This window comes from Dasypus novemcinctus, chromosome X, assembly GCF_030445035.2.
Source record: "Dasypus novemcinctus isolate mDasNov1 chromosome X, mDasNov1.1.hap2, whole genome shotgun sequence".
Classification (NCBI taxonomy): domain Eukaryota; kingdom Metazoa; phylum Chordata; class Mammalia; order Cingulata; family Dasypodidae; genus Dasypus; species Dasypus novemcinctus.
In genome coordinates this window covers 152,300,437-152,318,283 of record NC_080704.1, presented here as the reverse complement: position 1 = coordinate 152,318,283, position 17,847 = coordinate 152,300,437, and the positions used below count along the sequence as shown (strand labels likewise).

The following is a 17,847-nucleotide window of genomic DNA, read 5'->3' as shown; positions in this document are numbered from 1 at the left end:
TTTATCAATGCAAACTCTATAAACTTTAAATATTTAGGGAAAATGCAAACCAAGTGTGCTAAAAGCTTATCTAGAATGTATGAAGTCCATGCTAAAAGCTTACCTAGGATGTGGAAGATATATGCTAATTCAAGCCTATTGGGCACTGGAACAAAAGAATGATTTGGCCCTTCCTCTCTGTAAAAAAGGAACTAAAAATTCTTGTTCTGGGCTTGGGTTTGAACCAGAAAGCTCCCGAGTCTGGCCGGCCATCAATAAATCATTTTTTCCTTCTCAAAATCATTCCTGAGTCCTGGCCTCTCTATATGCAAATAATTGAACCTCTCTCGTCTTCTACAACATTATGACAGTCCCTAAATCATGTAGTATCCCAAGATTCCCCTTGGAATTCCTCCTTGACTGCAACTGAGCTCTTCTCCAACCCCTGCAAACAAAAAGATTGCCCTAAACTTCCATTCACAACCAGGATGCTGTGCTTAGCCAGGGGAGCGGATGTGGCTCAAGTGGTTGAGCATCTGCTTCCCACATAAGAGGCCCCAGGTTCGGGTCCCGATGCCTCCAAAAACCAAAAAAAAAAACCAAACAACAAGCAAAACAAATGGGAAAAAAAAAAACAGCGTAGCCTATTTGGCTCAGTGGTTGAGCACCAGCTTCCCACACACAAGGTCCCGGGTTCAATCCCTGACACTGGTATGTTAAAAAAAAATCCTTAGGCAACAGAAGCAATTATCACAAACATCACAGAGCTAGTGCCTTTGCTGTGGTGGTGGTAGTAACAATCAGAAGGTATCAGGTATTTGCAGTCTTAAACACGTCTTTTCGAAATATAATACATCCACCTTTCAAAATACACCCCCCCCTCCAGCCATCCATCTCACACCCCCCCCCCCCCCCGCCTTTGTTGGCTTCTCTTGCTTTGAACAGGCAGTTTGCTGTCAAAACTCAATTCCCACCAAAGGTATTAACCTGGGCACATGCTGTAGAGGTAATTATATGCAATCTATTGAAGGAGATGACTGAGCCCCCCCATCATCACCTCCCCCAGCCCCATCTGCTCCCTGAGTTCCTTTGCCGACTGATCTGCCCTTGGCATGCTTAGACTTTGTTGTCCCTTTTGCTCAGTCCTTGTCAGTCAGCAGCCAGCCAACCAGAGTCGCCAGTGAATGCCTCTTAACACAACTTAAGCCCGGGGTTTCTAACTAGCCTGTTGATCAAGTCCCCCAGGTCAGACAGTCAGCAACTTCTATTGAGGCCATGCCCTATGCTGACTACTGTTCTCAAAAGAAGGGAAAGCTAGGGGCTCTGTCTCCAGATGACTTTAAAAGCCTAATTAGTGTATCTCCTAGCCACTCACTTGAGAAAAGCCTTAAGGACACTTACGAAACAATAGACCACTGGGTATAATAGGAAGGAGATAGAGCTCAGAGGAGATGCTAAGATCCTTGAGGGGAGGGCCTGGCCTTTGTGTCCTCCCACCCACCCCCAAGGGCCTCTTCACCTCCTCATTAACCTTTTTTTTTTAAGATTTATTTTATTTATTATCCGCCCCCCCTCCATTCACTGTGTGTTCTTCTGTATCTGTCTGTATTCTCATTAGGTGGCTCTGGAAACCTCCTGTACCTTCCAGAGTGGGAGAGAGGCAATTACTCTCTTGGACCACCTCAACTCCTTGTTCTGCTACGTCTTCCTATTTTCTTTCCTTTGTGTCTCTTGTTGCATCATCTTGCTGTATCAGCTCTCAGCATTGGCCGGCACTCCTGCTTGGGGCAGCTTTTCCACACTGGGTGGCATCCCAATGCAGGGCGGCAGTCCTGCACAGGGTGGCTTTTCTTTTTTTTTTTTTAATTTTTTTATTTTTTATTGACTTTGTAATAATATTACATTAAAAATATATATGTGAGGTCCCATTCAACCCCACCCCCCCACCCCCCCTCTCCCCCCCCCCCCAACAACACTCGTTCACAGGGTGGCTTTTCCAGCGTGGGCTGGCACTCCGTGTGGGCCAGCTCACCCTCACGAGGAGGCCCTGGGCATCGAACCCTGGACCTCCTATATGGTAGACAGGAGTCCAATTAGTTGAGCCACATCCATTTCCCCCTCATTAACCTTTTGTTTGCAGAAATTACAATGACCTTGAGGAGCAATTGCCAATGACCGGGCAAGAGATGGTTTAGGTATTACAAGACCAGTCTGAAACAGCTGTCTGTTCTCGGAAAGAGGCCTGCACTCACTTCAGCCTCAAAGTGGACAAGGCCGGCTCTTCTTGCAGTCCCTCTGCAGCCTGCCACCACCATCACAAACAAAAGCAGGTGGACCCCCTCCTTCCTGGTCCTGTCTGGGGAAGCACTTCCTGCTTGTCAGGCTGATTCAACCCTGGGTGGGGGGACCAGCAGGGCTGGTGGCCTCTGCCTCTCTTGAGCCCTTTGGCCACCTTTCCCAGGTGGTCATGTCCCAGACCCGCCTGGCAGCGGGGGCCTGGACCCAACGACTCTCTGAAGCCCCTTTCAGAGCAGCAAGTCAGGATCCCTGGGGGTCAGCCAGCCTTACTTGGACTGAATTGGAAGCTGAGGCTGGACTGATTTTCAGCTCCAGGAGGCGGCTATGCAAGATGGTGCAGCCAGAACAGAGGGGCCCCATCCCTATTGCTTCTCCTTATGCATAATGGATCATAATTATAATACTTGGAATGTCCATGGGACCCGCTTTCCAGAAGCTCAGAGCCCAATAGAGTACTTTAGTTTCTCAGTCTCATACACAGAGGCACATGCACGCAAGCACGCACACACACACTTTAAAGAGCAGGCCAAAAAGTGTTATAAATAAAATTCTAGAACATGAGTGGGAGGAATAAACAGGCACATTTCACTGTAAGAGATGAAACTGCTCCAGCTCCTTATGGGATGGCTTCGCTCTGACAACCCACAACTGCGCTATTGATCAGAAATGGGGCCGGATGTATTTTTGCTTTGCTCAGCCTTCTTCCTCTTCTTCTTCTTGTCAATACATTTGTTAAAGATGGTGTAAATATGATTAGTTTGCAGGCTGAAGCTAACAGTTAAAGAAGGTAGTCCCCCTTGGTATAGGTAGAGAACAGAACCTAAGCAGTCCCACTCATATTCCCAAGTATCCTTTCCTTCCAGCTGAGACAAGGTTTCCTGCTGCCAACCCCACAGGTTGGGCTCACTTAGTCTTCCCTACCTCTTTCCACTCTTGCTCCAACCTGAAAGGTCTTCCACTCCCGTCCCTTGGCCCAGGCCCCACTGCTCCACATGGTCTAGGCTTCCATTCCAGGTATTCTGGTTATCTGGCCCACCGCCCCTGGCCCCCTCCCACCTTCAGGAGGCCCTGGCCACCTCAGCCCCTCCTGAGGATCTTTGGCTATCTCTCCCTAACACACTGCTGCCGGCCTTGTGAGTTATCGTTTGGGGGCCCCACCAACCCTGGATAGGGGGGACTGTGGCTTGTTCCCTGTTCAGAATATGCACACTTGACACATGACTTTTCAAACTTTAAAAGTGGTGGAGTTGGTCCAGGAGATGGTCCTTGTTTTGGTGACTTGCAATGAAGAATAACTTACCTTCCTTTCTTCCTAAATGGCTGTGTATATGATTCCTCACCCCTGTGACAATTTCAGCGCATCAGCTGATTCCTCTTGGCCCTCCATGCCTTCCCCGCCACCCCCTGATTCTTTTCCTTAGCTCAGAGTTTGCGGTGGGCTAATAATGAATTTTTCAGGCCAAGGAAGCATTTTCTAAAATAATGCACGGGCTGGCTCCATAACTCCACAGCAGAGCCTCTTAACCAGGGGTCCGTGAACTTGAATTGAAATTCAAAAAAAACATTATCCTTCTGGGGACATGTTGGTGCAGGTGCGATATATCTATTAAATAATACACAGTATAGTGTGGACTTAGTAAAGGGTCCCTGGTTTTCACCTGACTGGCAAAGGGGTCTGTGGAACCAAAAAGGTTAAGAACCCCTGCTCTAGAGTGTCTTTCAGCTCTTATATCTCACCAGCCCAGGAAATGCACACAGAAGTTGCTAGGAAGTAGAAAGACATTTTAGTTGGGCCCCCACAAACTTGAAATAAAAGCCCATGGAAAAAGATGGGTTCTGGAAGACTCATAAGAACGCTTAGAGAATCTGCTAAATAATATTTTTGTCTGCTGTTTGTAAATGTGACTCGCTTTGAAACCATCTGTCATGCGGTGAGAAGTATTTAAATCTGTGAAAATTAGTATATTTTTGTATATACCAAAGCAGAGTTTTAATGGATCCCTGATTCATGTTGTCCAGTGCATTCTTTGAAATATTTTATCCAATTGTCAAGTAACATTTAAGATGCAATTCAGGGGGAAGGCATGGCAATGAACGGAGAGCGGCTGTGCAGTTCATATCTCAGTATTTCTTTACTGGTAGAACAGAGAGGCAGCAATGCGGATGGGAGAGCAGAGTTTCTAAATGGGTCTGGCGTGGGGTTGCAGTTTTTGCTGCTGCTCCTCAGCTTCTGGAAACAGCCATTTCCCAGGTGGGGGTGGGGGTGGGACGGCTGCCATCTGCTCCTCATTTCCTAGTAAAGGGCTAGCTTTTGCAGCCGGGATCGGGCATCCCTGACAGCTCAGCACTTCAACCTTCATAACATTTCTGTTTTCGCTGCTGCCTTGGGTCTCTATGGGTAATATTGCCAACTTAGCAGTGCCCAAAGACATCTAAATTACTGGCAGCAGGAACAGCTGTTGCAGTAAGAAACTTGAAAGTCATCAAAAAAGCTTCCTCATGTTGAGTGGAGAAGATGGGCGCAGAGAACAACTCTGCTCTCTGAACACCTGTAAGTCTAGGTTTTGGTGCTTTACACATGCTGTGGTGCGGGGCATCAATTCTCTCTTGGGGGTCATGTCTTGTCTGCTCAGTAAAACTGTATCTTAATTGAAGGCCAAACCTTGTCTAAGGTGAAATCAACTGTCCAAGCTGGGAGTAACTCCAGGGTTTAAATATCAGATGAGGAAACGGAGGCCAAGAAAGTGGTAAGTGGCAGAGTTGGGATGTAATCGGAGGCCCTGGACTCACAGCTGAAAGACTTCTCCCCATGCCATTCTCCAAGATCTGCCAAAGAGTTCTCACCCACTGCCCCATGGAGGGAAATGGGGCTGAACCTTCCCTTATAATACCTGGACATGAGCCATGATGAAGAAAACATTTTAATGTCCCAAATAACTGAAAAGTAGTACACACACCAATCCATGTATATGCGAGTACTCGTGTGATAATGCTTAAAGCAGCACTATTCACTGTGGCCAAAAGGTGGAAACAGCCCAAATGCCCATCAACTGATGAATGGGTAAGTCAAATGTTGTCTATCCATACGATGGAATATTATTCAACCAAAGAAAGGAATGAAGCACTGATATATGCTACCACATGGATGAATATTAAAATCATTATGCTAAGTGAAGGAAGCCAAACATAAAAGGCCGTATTTATATGAAAGATCTAAAATAGGTAAATCCAGAGACAGAAAGTAGATTACTGATTGCCAGGAACTGGGGGGAGAAGGGAAGGGAAATCAACTGCTTAATAGATATAGGGTTTTCTTTTGGAGTAAAGAAAATGATTTGGAACTACACAGAGATGGTAGTTGCAAAATATAGTGAATGCACTAAATACCACTCAGTAGTCTACCTCAAAATGATTGATTGTATGTTATGATGAATTTCATCTCATTAAAAAAATATGAGAGAAACAGATGTGGCTTAAGCAATTGGGTTCCTGCCTACCATATGGGAGATCCAGGGTTTAATTCCTGAGGCCTCCTGGTGAAGGTAGGCTGGCTTGTGTGGTGTGCTGGCCCACGCAGAGTACTGGCACAGCAAGGCGACACAACAAAAAGACAAAGAAGGGAGACCATAAGAGACACAACAGACCAGGGAGTGAGGTAGCACAAGAGAACGAGCACCTCTCTTCCACTCCGGAAGGTCCCAAGATCAGTTCCTGGTGCCGCCTAAAGAGAAGACAAGCAGACACAGAAGAACACATGCTGCATTCAGCTCACAATAGGTCGGCTCGAAGGGAAGGCAACGCAGAAATAAAGGTAGACACACAAGAGGCTAGACAAACCTGGGACCAGGGGAACTCACAGCTGCTGGAACTCAGAGCCTCAACCCTAGTTATCCCATCGCATGTATTGGGAAACTACTAAGCAGCTGTTTGCTGTCTGAACTACAACATCATTTACAATAACAGGGAACAACTGCAACATCTAACAACTGCTACATTTAACAGGTGTAACATTTACAATAACAAGCAGGTAAGCCAGTTTCCCACAACAAACGCATAGCGATAGGACACAGAGCAGACAACGGAGGTGGCAGGTGGGGGTGGAATAAATAAATAAATCTAAAAAAAATCCAAAAAAAAGGAGAAAGCTTTTCATCAGTTTAGCTCCTAGACTGACTGCTGGTTGCCCTAACACCAAACAGGGTCTTCCTGGGATGCGAATAGTGTTATACACAAGCATAGTGGTCAAGAGCACAGGCTTGTATATCAGAACTGGACACATCTCTCAGCTCTGCCACTGACTGTTTGAGTGCCCTTGGGTAAGAAACTTAATCTCCTGAGCCTCAGTTTCCTCATCTCTGAAACAAGGATGATTTTAGAACCTCCCTCACAGGATTGCCATGAAGATTAAATAGCTCACCGTGAGTAATTCGAAGGTGTTAAATAATATATTTTTAGTGCGTGACTATAGATGAGCAGAGGATGAAACTCTAGTAAGAACTCAACAATAGTAACTATCATGTGGAGTAGGGCAGCAACCTCTTACACCAGCCCCAGAGAAACAAAACAGGGAATGTGAGTTCTGAGCCTTAAAAGTGCAACACCAAACGGTGGTCATCTTAGAGCAGGTGACCATATAAACCTGTTACTTTTAAGCAGCCTGACAGCCAGGCACCCAGCTTGTCCTGGCTAACAAAGATGGGCCACGGAGTCCTCAGCAGTGTACGGAGCTATCACCCCTGGCTTTCCTCACTAGCCCCCATCCAAGTTTTGCACTTATCTAGTCTCCACCTACTTCTCCACTCTTGGCTCTGTAGCTGGTGATGACATCAGTTCAGCCCTGTGATGCTTGTGTAGATACAGTAACTTCTCTCTCTTGATCTTCAACTCTCCCTTAAGGATATGATAGCATTCACTCTTCCAGTTCTTCTAGCTTCCAAGCGTCCTGGGTAGGACTTGATAACTTAGTTCCATGTTCCAATCACCACCCACACCCACACCCACCTGAGGGCCCCCAAGTGATGTATTTAGAGAGTAGCTGCTTGGTAACTGTTAGAGAATAATGGAAGAAGAAAGGAGATTTTTGTTTGGGTTGTGATATGTTGTAAGGAAAGGAAAGGGAACATTTAAGAAGAAATTTAAAAACAAGGAAAATGGGAGCATCTTTTCTCCAGGACAGTGATATTCATTTAATAATAAATAAGTATTTATTATTTTAGATTGTAAGAGCCACCTGTCTTTACTGTAAAATACAGAAAAGGTCCAAAAGTTTATATTTCTATATATACAAACATGTGTATATATGTATATACAATATATCATGTGTAAGTGTGTGTGTATATATATATATATATCATCCCTAATTCTTCTTCAGAAAATCATAGTCATGGTTTGTTGTATCCCCCTTTTATATAATAAACATATAACAAGCATATAGTGAAGTGCATCAATCTGAAGTGTATGGCCTGATAAATTTTTCATTATCTATACAACAATGTAACTACCATGTGGGTCAAGATATAGAACACTTCTAGCACCCTGGAAGATTTCCATGTATTTCTTTCTTAAAAGTAATTAAAATATTGACTAAAAGCAGTCAAATTTCAAGATCACATCATTTGTACATATTTATTAGAAGCAGGCAAACTCATATGAACCCATACTTTAAGGGAAATGAAGTGAGGAGCCATAGAATTTAGACTGTGAGGGTGCATGATTTTTTAAAAATTGGAAATTTGACTTATGGATACCATTTTTTTTTCTGTGGTATTGTTTTTAGCTTGGTCCTGAGAAGCCAAGAGAAAAAAGGGAGGGTTCCCTTTGAAGTGATGAGAGCGGAGAAGCAGAAAAGAGCCCTTCTTCGTTCTGCCAACTTTTGTGCAATTCCTTCCCTCCCCAACAAAGCCTTGTACATGTTGGAATAAGGCATCCTGTACTCTAAGAATTATTAAGAAAATGCCCGTCAAATCATTCAAAGTCAGTCTGGGTAAAGTAAGCTTGTACCTGTCAGCAGAGAGGCACATGGGAAAGGCCATCCCCCTCAGCCGTGTATACAGCCTGGATTCAGCTAGATGCTTGGAATGTCTGCCCAGGTTTAATTGTTTCCTTGCTCATTTGAATGTGTTATTGTTATAGCAGCAGAAACAGCAGCAGTTCCATAGACTTTGCCCATCAGTGGTTAGACAAATGTCTGACCCTGGCTCTAGCCAACTCTTTTTATCTATGGTATGTCTTTGGAATAAAAATGTCCACCCCCTGCTGGTTTTTCTTAAAAATGCTAATTGTCTCCTTATATCAAGGCAGGGATGATGGTACTATGGAAAAAGAAGAAGAGAATGGGGATGGGGGGGTGGGAGGGGTAGAGGGGGTGGAGAAGGAAAGGAATTCATTCCAACATTTCAGGTTTGAAGCACAAATCCAAAAACCTGTTGAGCTAAAGTGTCATTTCATCCAGAACTTCCTGATGTCCATTTAAAACATTCTGTTGCTTTCTAACGGACCCTTGATTTTGTAGCTTGGCTTTCTGATTCTCACTGTATTTCCAAACGAGGTAGAGAATGAATATAAAATGCAGTATGCAGCACCATGTGCCACTAGGTGTCCTTTGCAATCTTGAGCTATAATTCACCTGATACCTGGGAGCCCAAGTTTTGTTCTCAGGTGAAACCCTGAGTAGAAGAAACAGGATTGGAAAATGCTACTTCTGTTGCAGCTGCAGCGGCCCTGTGCTTTGCCACTGATAGTTTTTAACAGGCTTTAAATTTTGGACAGAAAAGGGAAAGGTCAAGTTTGAGGTGGAGCGACTAGACAAAGTTCAAGGTCCCTTCTAGATCTCACATTGCAGTAGCCTCTGCTTAACCAATGCTGGGCTCCTTGCCTCTACCCTGTCTCTTTTTTGCCTGTGTGACTTTCTCACCAACTGGGTGAGATATGGAAGAGTAAGATAAACATTTTTGAGAAAATGAATGTTCCAGAAGTGCCTTCAAAATTAAGTGCAAACACAAAGTGTGCGTTTTTATTTAATCAAAAGGATATGAAGAAATACTTTTCTTTCCATGAACAAACCATTTACATCCAGTGTGTAAATTAGAGAAGGTACTATATCCAAATTATACCGAAAGGCACATTTTTCATCTAAAGCCGTAGGTCAAATCATGTGCAACAAGCTAGAGTACTGATTATCTATGGCAACTGTTTTTCTGTTATATGGAAGGGTACCTCCTGAAAAATGGGTTCTGATTTTCAGTAAGCAGAAATCCTCTTTTTATTTTTATTTTTTTTATATTTTAAAGATTTATTTATTTCTCTCCCCTTCCCCTCCACCCTGCCAGCCCCAGTTGTCTGTTCTCTGTGTCTATTTGCTGCGTTGTCTTCTTTGTCCGCTTCTGTTGGTGTCAGTGGCACGGGAATCTGTGTTTCTTTTTGTTGCATCATCTTGCTGCGTCAGCTCTCCGTGTGGGCGGTGCCATTCTTAGGCAGGCTGCACTTTCTTTGGCGCTGGGCGGCTCTCCTTATGGGGTGCACTCCTTGCGCGTGGGGCTCCCCTACGTGGGGGAAACCCCTGCGTGGCACGCACTCCTTGCGCACATCAGCACTGCTAACGGGCCAGCTCCACACGGATCAAGGAGGCCCAGGGTTTGCACCGTGGACCTCCCATGTGGTAGACGGACTCCCTAACCACTGGGCCAAGTCTGCTTCCATCCTCTTTTTAAATTAGACCATAATAAAATGTTTTTTTTAAAGATTTATTATTTATTTCTCTCCCCTTCACACCCCCCCCCCCCCGCGCCGAGTTGTCTGCTTTCTGTGTCAATTCACTGTGTGTTCTTCTGTGTCTGCTTGTATTTGTCAGTGGCATGGGTAATCTGTGTCTTTTTTGTTGCATCATCTTGCCGTATCAGTTCTCCATGTGTGCAACACCACTCCTGGGCAGGCTGTGCTTTCTTTGTGCTGGGCGACTCTCCTTACAGGGTGCACTCCTTGCGCATGTGGCTCCCCTACGTGGGGGACACCCCTGAATGGCATGACACTCCTTGTGTGCATCAGCACTGTGCATGGGTCAGCTCACCACAGGGGTCAGGAGACCCTGGGTTTGAACCTTGGACCTCCCATGTGGTAGGCGGATGCCCTGTCCATTGGGCCAAATCCGCTTCCCCATAATAAAATCTTAGATGTTGTATTAGTCAGTCAAAAGGGTGCTGATGCAAAGTACCAGAAATCTGTTGGCTTTTATAAAGGGTATTTACTTGGGGTAAAAGTTTACAGTCCCAACCGCCATGGAAAGTCCAACTCAAGGTACCATAAGAGGCACTTTCTCACCAAAGTCAGCTACCACAATTGAAGCAAGATGGTGGATGATCTCTGCCTGGACTCTCAGGGCTTTCTGTATCAGTGTCTGTATAGGGCTCATTTCTTTCTGGACCTTCTTGGTTGATTGCTCAGGGGCTCTGTTCTCTTTAGCTGCAGACTATCAGGTGAATGGCTCTCCTTGGGGGCCCCAGGATCAAACATGACAGAGCTCTCTCCTTGTGACTTTATGAGCATGGGGCACCTAATGTCATATTTACAAAAGCTACATACTTCATGCAACCATTGCTCCTGTAGTAAAGTATAAGACCATATCGATACCAGTAGGTAGACAATTATTGCGTAAGAGTAGCCATATTTACTCTTTGGGTCTCTGTTATCTCAACAGGAAAATAGGGATAATGAAAAACACCTCCCTGCCATGAGACGGCTACAATATATGAAAGTAACTCAAATTCCTCTCTGGTCTACAACTCTTATAATTCAATGCTAATTATGGATCAGTCCAGATGTAAGCCATGTATCTTAATACAAAATTATTTTTTGTATTTTAGTGCTGGCAGGGCTGGGTCTGAGGAAAATGTGATATAGGTGGAATTTTATAACAACCACAACACCAAAAACATTAGCTACTACTAATTGAACCCTCACCTTTAGGCTTCATGAGAGAAGTGACTTTAACTCTCTGATTCATAACCATACCCCCAAAGCCTAAATTAGTGCTGGTATTTGGTAAATACTTTAATGAAGGAATGAGTGAAAGGATAAATAAATGAATGCTTTGAACCCAGCAGTGTGCTAAGTGCTTTCAGATTACTTCAATGTCCATGTATGTTCTATCCCATGCTTGGTGCTGAGGGCACAGAAATGAATTAGACATGCTCCTGGCCCCCATGAGGAATGCTTTGCATAAATTTTTGCTTTTACTCTGCACAGCCATTCTATGAAGTAAGTGCTATAATTATCCTCATTTGAGGTATGGAGAAAGTTGAGGCTCAGGGAGGATATCTAAGGACACACCGCCAAAAAATGAAAAAATCAGGATTCAATTCTGAGTCTGCCTGGCTGCAAAGTTTAGCCTTGTTTACTGGGGAACACAGAGTTTCTACTTTATTTTCTTTCCCATACATTTTTCCCCCTGCAGCCACTATGGCTGACACTTCACATGGAATTCCTGGGGGAAGAAATGTCATGGTCTTCATCATTTTGCTGAGAAGACTGCAGTGGCCTAATTTACCTCTTTTCTTTCCATCTTATGTTTGTCCACCTCCCAGATCATTCTTTCTAATCATTCACCTTTTCACTCTCTGTTTATAAATCTTCTGTGTTGATAAACTCAAGATAGCACTGGGATATGGGTTAATGTGCCCCCGTTATCAGATACCTTATTTCAGGATAGTCTCCCAGATGAAACTATACTCAGGATTGTGTCTTCACTGGCCTGCCCTGGCCTTATACATTCCCACTGCCTTTTCTGAAATTGTCTTGGCCCTCCATCTATGTGACTCATCCCTATCTTTCATGGCTCAAAGCAGGTCCCACCTTTTCCACTCGTTTAGCCATCAGCCTTGCACTGTCTTTGCATTTTTCCTGGGCATGTTTTGGGCCAGAGGAATAGTGAAAAGTCGCTGTGTTAATAAACTCATAGTCAGTGGGCCTCAATTTATGCCTCTGAAATTGTTTCCTTGCCTATAAATTAGGGGGGCTAGAGGGCTGCGGGCCTAACAACTTGTCCTAACTACAGGAGCAAGCCACTTTCTTCTCCCCAGGCCCAAATTTGTCAAACAGTGATCACCAACAGACCAGGGGAAGTGCCCCAAAAGTGGAGAGAGCAGGCCTGCCTCAACTAGTTCTTGGCTTGGAGGACAGTAGCATGCAAAGGCATTTTGTGTTCCCCCTGCCCACCAGAGAGGCATCCCAGTGTGCATCAGGAGAAATGCCTGGCCTGGCAAAACCATGTATGCCACAAATGCACTCTGCCTAAGCAAGCCTTTGCATATAGGTCTTATCGGTACACAAAACCACAGACTTCTTTTCGCTTATAAATCTTCCCTCCCTCTAGGAAGGAGCAGCATGTGACACATGATAGGTGCTCAATGAACATTTATTAATGTGAAGCAGGGACACTTCTACAGGATCTGGGTGGTCACATGTTCACTGCTGACCCTACATGAGATCTGGAGCAGTGTGTTTTCTGACAAGCAATAACATGGGATTTAGTCAGAGGCATAATATGCAGCCTCAGCTCAGCCACCCAATTGCTCAGTGACTGAGTTTGCTCGCTGGGACTCAGTTTACTTTTCCATTTAAAAAAAGCATACCAATATTTTCTAATAGTGTATGAAGGTGCACCTGGAAGCTCTTTGCAAATTATAAAGTACTATATGACCAAAATATGGTGTAGTCATGCAATGGAATATACTCAGCCATAAAAAGGAATGAAGTTCTGACACATGCTACAACATGGATGAAACTTGAAACCTCTATGCCGAGTTAAAAAAAACTTGTCACAAAAGAGGATGCATTGTATGATTCCATTTATATGCAAAGCCCAGAACAGGCAAATTTATAGAGACAGAAAGCAGACTGGTGGTTTCTAGGAGCTGGGCAGAGTGACTTCTTAATGGGTACAGGGTTTCCTTTCAGGATGATAAAAATTAGATAGTGGTGATAGTATTTTTTACTTCTAAAATTTTTATTATTTTTTATTTCTCTCCCCTTCCCTGCCCACCCCCACACCCCCAGTTGTCTGCTCTCTGGGTCCATTCGCTGTGTGTTCTTCTGTGTCTGCTTGTATTCTTGTCAGTGGCACCGGGAATCTGTCTCTTGTTTTGTTGCATCATCTTGCTGCATCAGTTCTTCATGTGTGTGGCGCCACTCCTGGGTAGGCTACACTTTTTTTTGCGCTGGGCGGCTCTCCTTACAGGGCTCCCCTATGTGGGGGACACCCCTGTGTGGCATGCGGCACTCCTTGAGCACATCACTACGCATGGGCCAGCTTACCACATGGGTCAGGAGGCCCTGGGTTTGAACCCTGTACTTCCCATGTGGTAGGCGGATGCTCTATCCATTGAGCCAAATCTGCTTCCCTAGTGGTGATAGTATTAAATGTCAACTAACAGTTCACTTTAAAATGGCCAAAATAGTAAATTTTATGTTCTGAATATTTTACCACAATAAAAGGCAAAAAAAAACCCCAACAACCCTACATTAGTGTCAATGGGCCTGAGGCGCCATTGATTCTTGTTTTCTACAAATAGCCCCATTCCACTCTGGTGGTCAAAGAATTTACAAGGAGTGGGTGCACCTTCCCTAAGGATCATCTAAGAGAAGAGCTGAAGTGGGGTGGGAGGGAAGGAGGAGCTTCTGCACCATCTGAAAAGCTTCTCTTCTGGATGGTATTTGTTTGTAGATTGCCAGTTGTTCGCCCTGTTTGAATTTAAATGAAAGGAGGCTTTGAAGTGGAAGCCACTTCTGGAGTAGGGCTTGGGGGTCCTGCCTAGCTTGGTGAAGTTTAGACTTGTCCAGATCTGTTTTCAGCTGGAGGTTACAGTTTCTGGTGGCAAAGGCACTTGTTTTTTGGCTAATAATACCTGAAGAGGAAGAGCAGGAGGGAGTGGGGTGAGGGAGGCAAGGAATAAGTTCCCCTGGACCTGGTGTGAAAAGAAGCTATCTGATTTTCACTTTCACAGTTTGGGAGAATCTTTCTCTCTCTCTCTCTCTCTTTAAGATTATTTATTTATTTATTTATTTATTTATCCATTCCCACCGCCCCCCACCCCCCGCCCCAGTTGTCTGTTCTCTGTGTCCATTTGCTGCGTGTTCTTCTTTGTCCGCTTCTGTTGTTGTCAGCGGCACAGGAATCTGTGTTTCTTTTTGCTGTGTCAGCTCTCTGTGTGTGCGGTGCCATTCCTGGGCAGGCTGCACTTTCTTTTGTGCTGGGCGGCTCTCCTTACGGGGCGCACTCCTTGCACACGGGGGACACCCCTGCATGGCAGGGCACTCCTTGCGCACATCAGCACTGCCCATGGGCCAGCTGCACACGGTTCAAGGGGGCCCGGGGTTTGAACCGCGGAACTCGCATGTGGTAGATGGACGCCCTAACCACTGGGTCAAGTCCGCTTCCCTCTTTTTCTCTCTTATGGCCACTGGATTTTATTTCATTAATAATGTTGGTTACCTCTCAGGTTGAATTCTCCTTGGAGATGAACACCTTTAAGTAAATGCATCAATAAACGAAAGTCAAAAGCACTGGGCTAGGCCCTAGTAATGCCTCAAGGAGTAGGTCGATGTTTATCAGTTTGAGGAAAACCTGGACCGTTTGAAAGTCTGTCGAAAATGACAGGAAATTCATTTGGAGTTGAATTTGCATATTAGGTAAAACTGCTCTCCTTGTTTCAGTTAACAGTTCTGCCAAGGCACAGAAATGGGAAGTGCCAGTTATTGATAGGCCACAACCTGTCTGTGTTGATGGTCTCCAGGAGTTAATAAAACGTAGATAAATCTGAGACGAGCATTCAAAGCAACAGCTACACAGGTTTCTACAGCTCTTTATAGCCAACCATGTCAATGTGGTTTACAAACCACAGAGGAAGCTTCAACAAACCCTATGAGGATGATAATTGTAATGATGCTTTATCTCTTCACCCTGTGTAATTTTATGGGAATTGAGTCTAGCCTCTTTTATCTGCCCAGTTCCCAGCATACTCCTGAGGTGTCTGAGACACTTCTCACCCTAACCTCTTAAAGCAGATTGTAACAATAACAGCAGTAATGATAAGTTCCCAATCTCCACAGTTCCCTTCATTAAGGGAGCCCTGGGAGCTTCGAAAACACTCATTAATGGAATCTGACAAAGCTTGAAGGTGGGAAGATCTGCCCATTCGCAGTTTTCTGGTGGTGAACTGGAGACTGGGTTCCAGAGAGGTGGGAGTCAGTCTCTCTGAAGAGGCTTGAGTGGGGAGAGGCCATGGGGTGCCTGGGCTACCATGATTCCGTGCGTCCCTTCATTGGGTGCTATCAGTAAGTCAGATTTTCCTTCTCTGGGCCTGTTTCCTTACATGCAAAAGGTGGGATTGAGCCGGAAGGTCTCCAAGGTCTCTGCGGCCAACGCTTACTTGGTAGCACCTCCTCACGGTTCAGGAGCTCCTTCAGCTTCAGAGTTCTGTTAGACTTGTGGCAGGAGCAGGGGAAGCGGGGGTGAGAATAGGGGAAAAGGGGTCGGTTGAAGTATTGGGGGGCGGTAAGAGGAAGGAGGGGAGAAGATTGCCTGCCACTGTCCGGGACAAGTTGGTCGGTGCTCTATGAGCACCGTTTGATAGGAAGCCTCATCTGGGGAGGCCAGGTGAGGCTCTAGGGCCAGCTCAGAGTCCCAAGTCCTCCTGGTGCCTGCAGCGAGACAATGCGGCTAATGTGGCGCCTTCCCCGCCAGGTTCAGGAGCTGGGCGATAAGAGCGACCCCGGGGCGGCCGCGCGACACTGGTGTGTGTGTGTGTAGGTATCGCGGTAAGAGGGCTCCACGCGGCTTCGGGCCACGCGCAGCCGGACAGGTGGACGCGCGCGCGGAATGCCTCTGGCTTCGATGTGGGCTTCAGGACAAGGATCTGGCCGCCCGTTCCCCCCGGGACTTGGCTCTTCATCCCGGACAAGGTGGCCTTTCCTCTACCGGGAGTGGGCGGGGGGGGGGGGGTGGGGCGGCGGCGGGCAGGTTCCCAGCCTCCCGGGAGGAGGGGAGGAGGGAGGAGCCCGGCGAGGCGTGTCTCGCGAAGGAGCGCCGCGCGCAGGGTGCGGCCCCCTAGGAAGTGGATTTGGCCGCTCCGGATCCATCCCTGCTTCCAGGTTTTCTCCCGGGCCCGGCCCAGCGTGCTCCCGCCCGTCGCCCGCCCCCCCCGCCGCCCCCTCCCCACGAGTGCCGCCCGCCGGGCCAAGTTTGCCGAGCGTCGCCGCGCACGCCGGCCAGTCCATCGGCGGCCGAGCTGAGGAGGGCACAGCCGCGCGGCCGAGGGCAGAGCTAGCCCAGCCGTGCCGAGCCGAGCCCGGCGCGCGGACCGAGCGCCCGGCAGGCAGCCGGAGCAGCGTGCCGCGTACGCCTGCCGCCGCCCACACTCTCCGCGGCGCCTGCCACCTTCCAGTCCTTCCCAGCGCTCCTGCCCCGCCGGCCAGCCCGCTCGCCGGCCCTCCCTGCCCCGCAGAGCCCCGGGGTCACCGGCCCGCGTCTCCGTGCCCCTGGGCCGCGCGTCGCCTCCGTCCCCTTCGCCGCCTCCTCCTCCTCCCCCGGCCGGGCCCCTGGCACCGGGAACCGTTGCCTGACGCGCGAGGCCCAGCTCCACTTTTCGCCCCGCGTCTCCTCCTGCTCCTCCTCCAACTGCAACTCCTTCGTTCTCGCGCTCCACTCGCGAGCCCCGGACTCCGCGCCCCTCTGCACGCGCCCGTAGCGCCGCTTCGCGTCCGTACCCCGAGGTGGGAGCGTGCCCTTCCCGGCCCGCACCATGGCACGGCTCGGCTTGCCCGCGCTCCTCTGCACCTTTGCGGTGCTCAGTGCCGCGCTGCTGGCTGCCGAGCTCAAGTCGAAAAGTTGCTCGGAAGTGCGACGTCTCTACGTGTCCAAAGGCTTCAACAAGAACGATGCCCCCATCCACGAGATCAACGGTAGGTGGGAGTCCACCCCCCTCCCCCGGAGGCGGGTGCGGGGCTGGGCACCCGGAGGGGGGGGGAGAAGGGACCGCGGACGCCCCCCGCCCCGCCGCCCCTCGCGCCGGAGGCAGGTAGCCGCGAGGGAGAAGGGGGCAGGCGAGAGAGCGAGCGAGCCATCCCCGGTTGAGAACGTTCCCGGCGGGCGCTGCGAGTGGAGGGGCCCCCCGATTTGCCTCTTGCCACTCCCGCGCTCTGCTACCACTCCTGCGCGGTGTTTGCGGTCCCGGGAAGCCCCGGAGGACTCCGGCTCTCCAACGTGCGGGTCACCGGCGCCCTCGCCTTTTCCGGGTAGAACTCCTTACTGGGTTCCCCGCTTTGTTGTGTGGATGAGGAGAAGCCGGTTGCGGGGTGGGGGTCGGGAGTGTGGGGGGGCAGAACTCCTACTAGAGTTTTCCAGATTACGGGGGAGGTTCGCAAAAGGTGGAACTTGATGTTTCATTGATGTTCTCTTAGAACCCTCTCCCCGCCTCGCTTCCACCACTGACACGGATTAGGAATTTTAGTAGTTGTAGCGGCTTTAGAAATCGCCTAGAAAAAGCAAACGACCCCCAACCCCCTCTCCTCCAAACCCTG

General features: G+C 47.7%; 1 protein-coding gene across 1 annotated transcript in view; it reads left to right on the top strand.

Annotated features, from left to right (window-relative positions):
• The first annotated feature begins 16,294 nt into the window (after window positions 1-16,294).
• GPC4 (glypican 4) overlaps window positions 16,295-17,847 on the top strand; it is a 112,722-nt gene continuing 111,169 nt past the window's right edge. Inside the window, exon 1 of the mRNA XM_004481017.5 lies at window positions 16,295-17,229. Within this exon, the coding sequence (XP_004481074.1) occupies window positions 17,070-17,229 (160 nt within the window). The 5' untranslated portion in view covers window positions 16,295-17,069. The remainder of the gene's footprint in view (window positions 17,230-17,847) is intronic.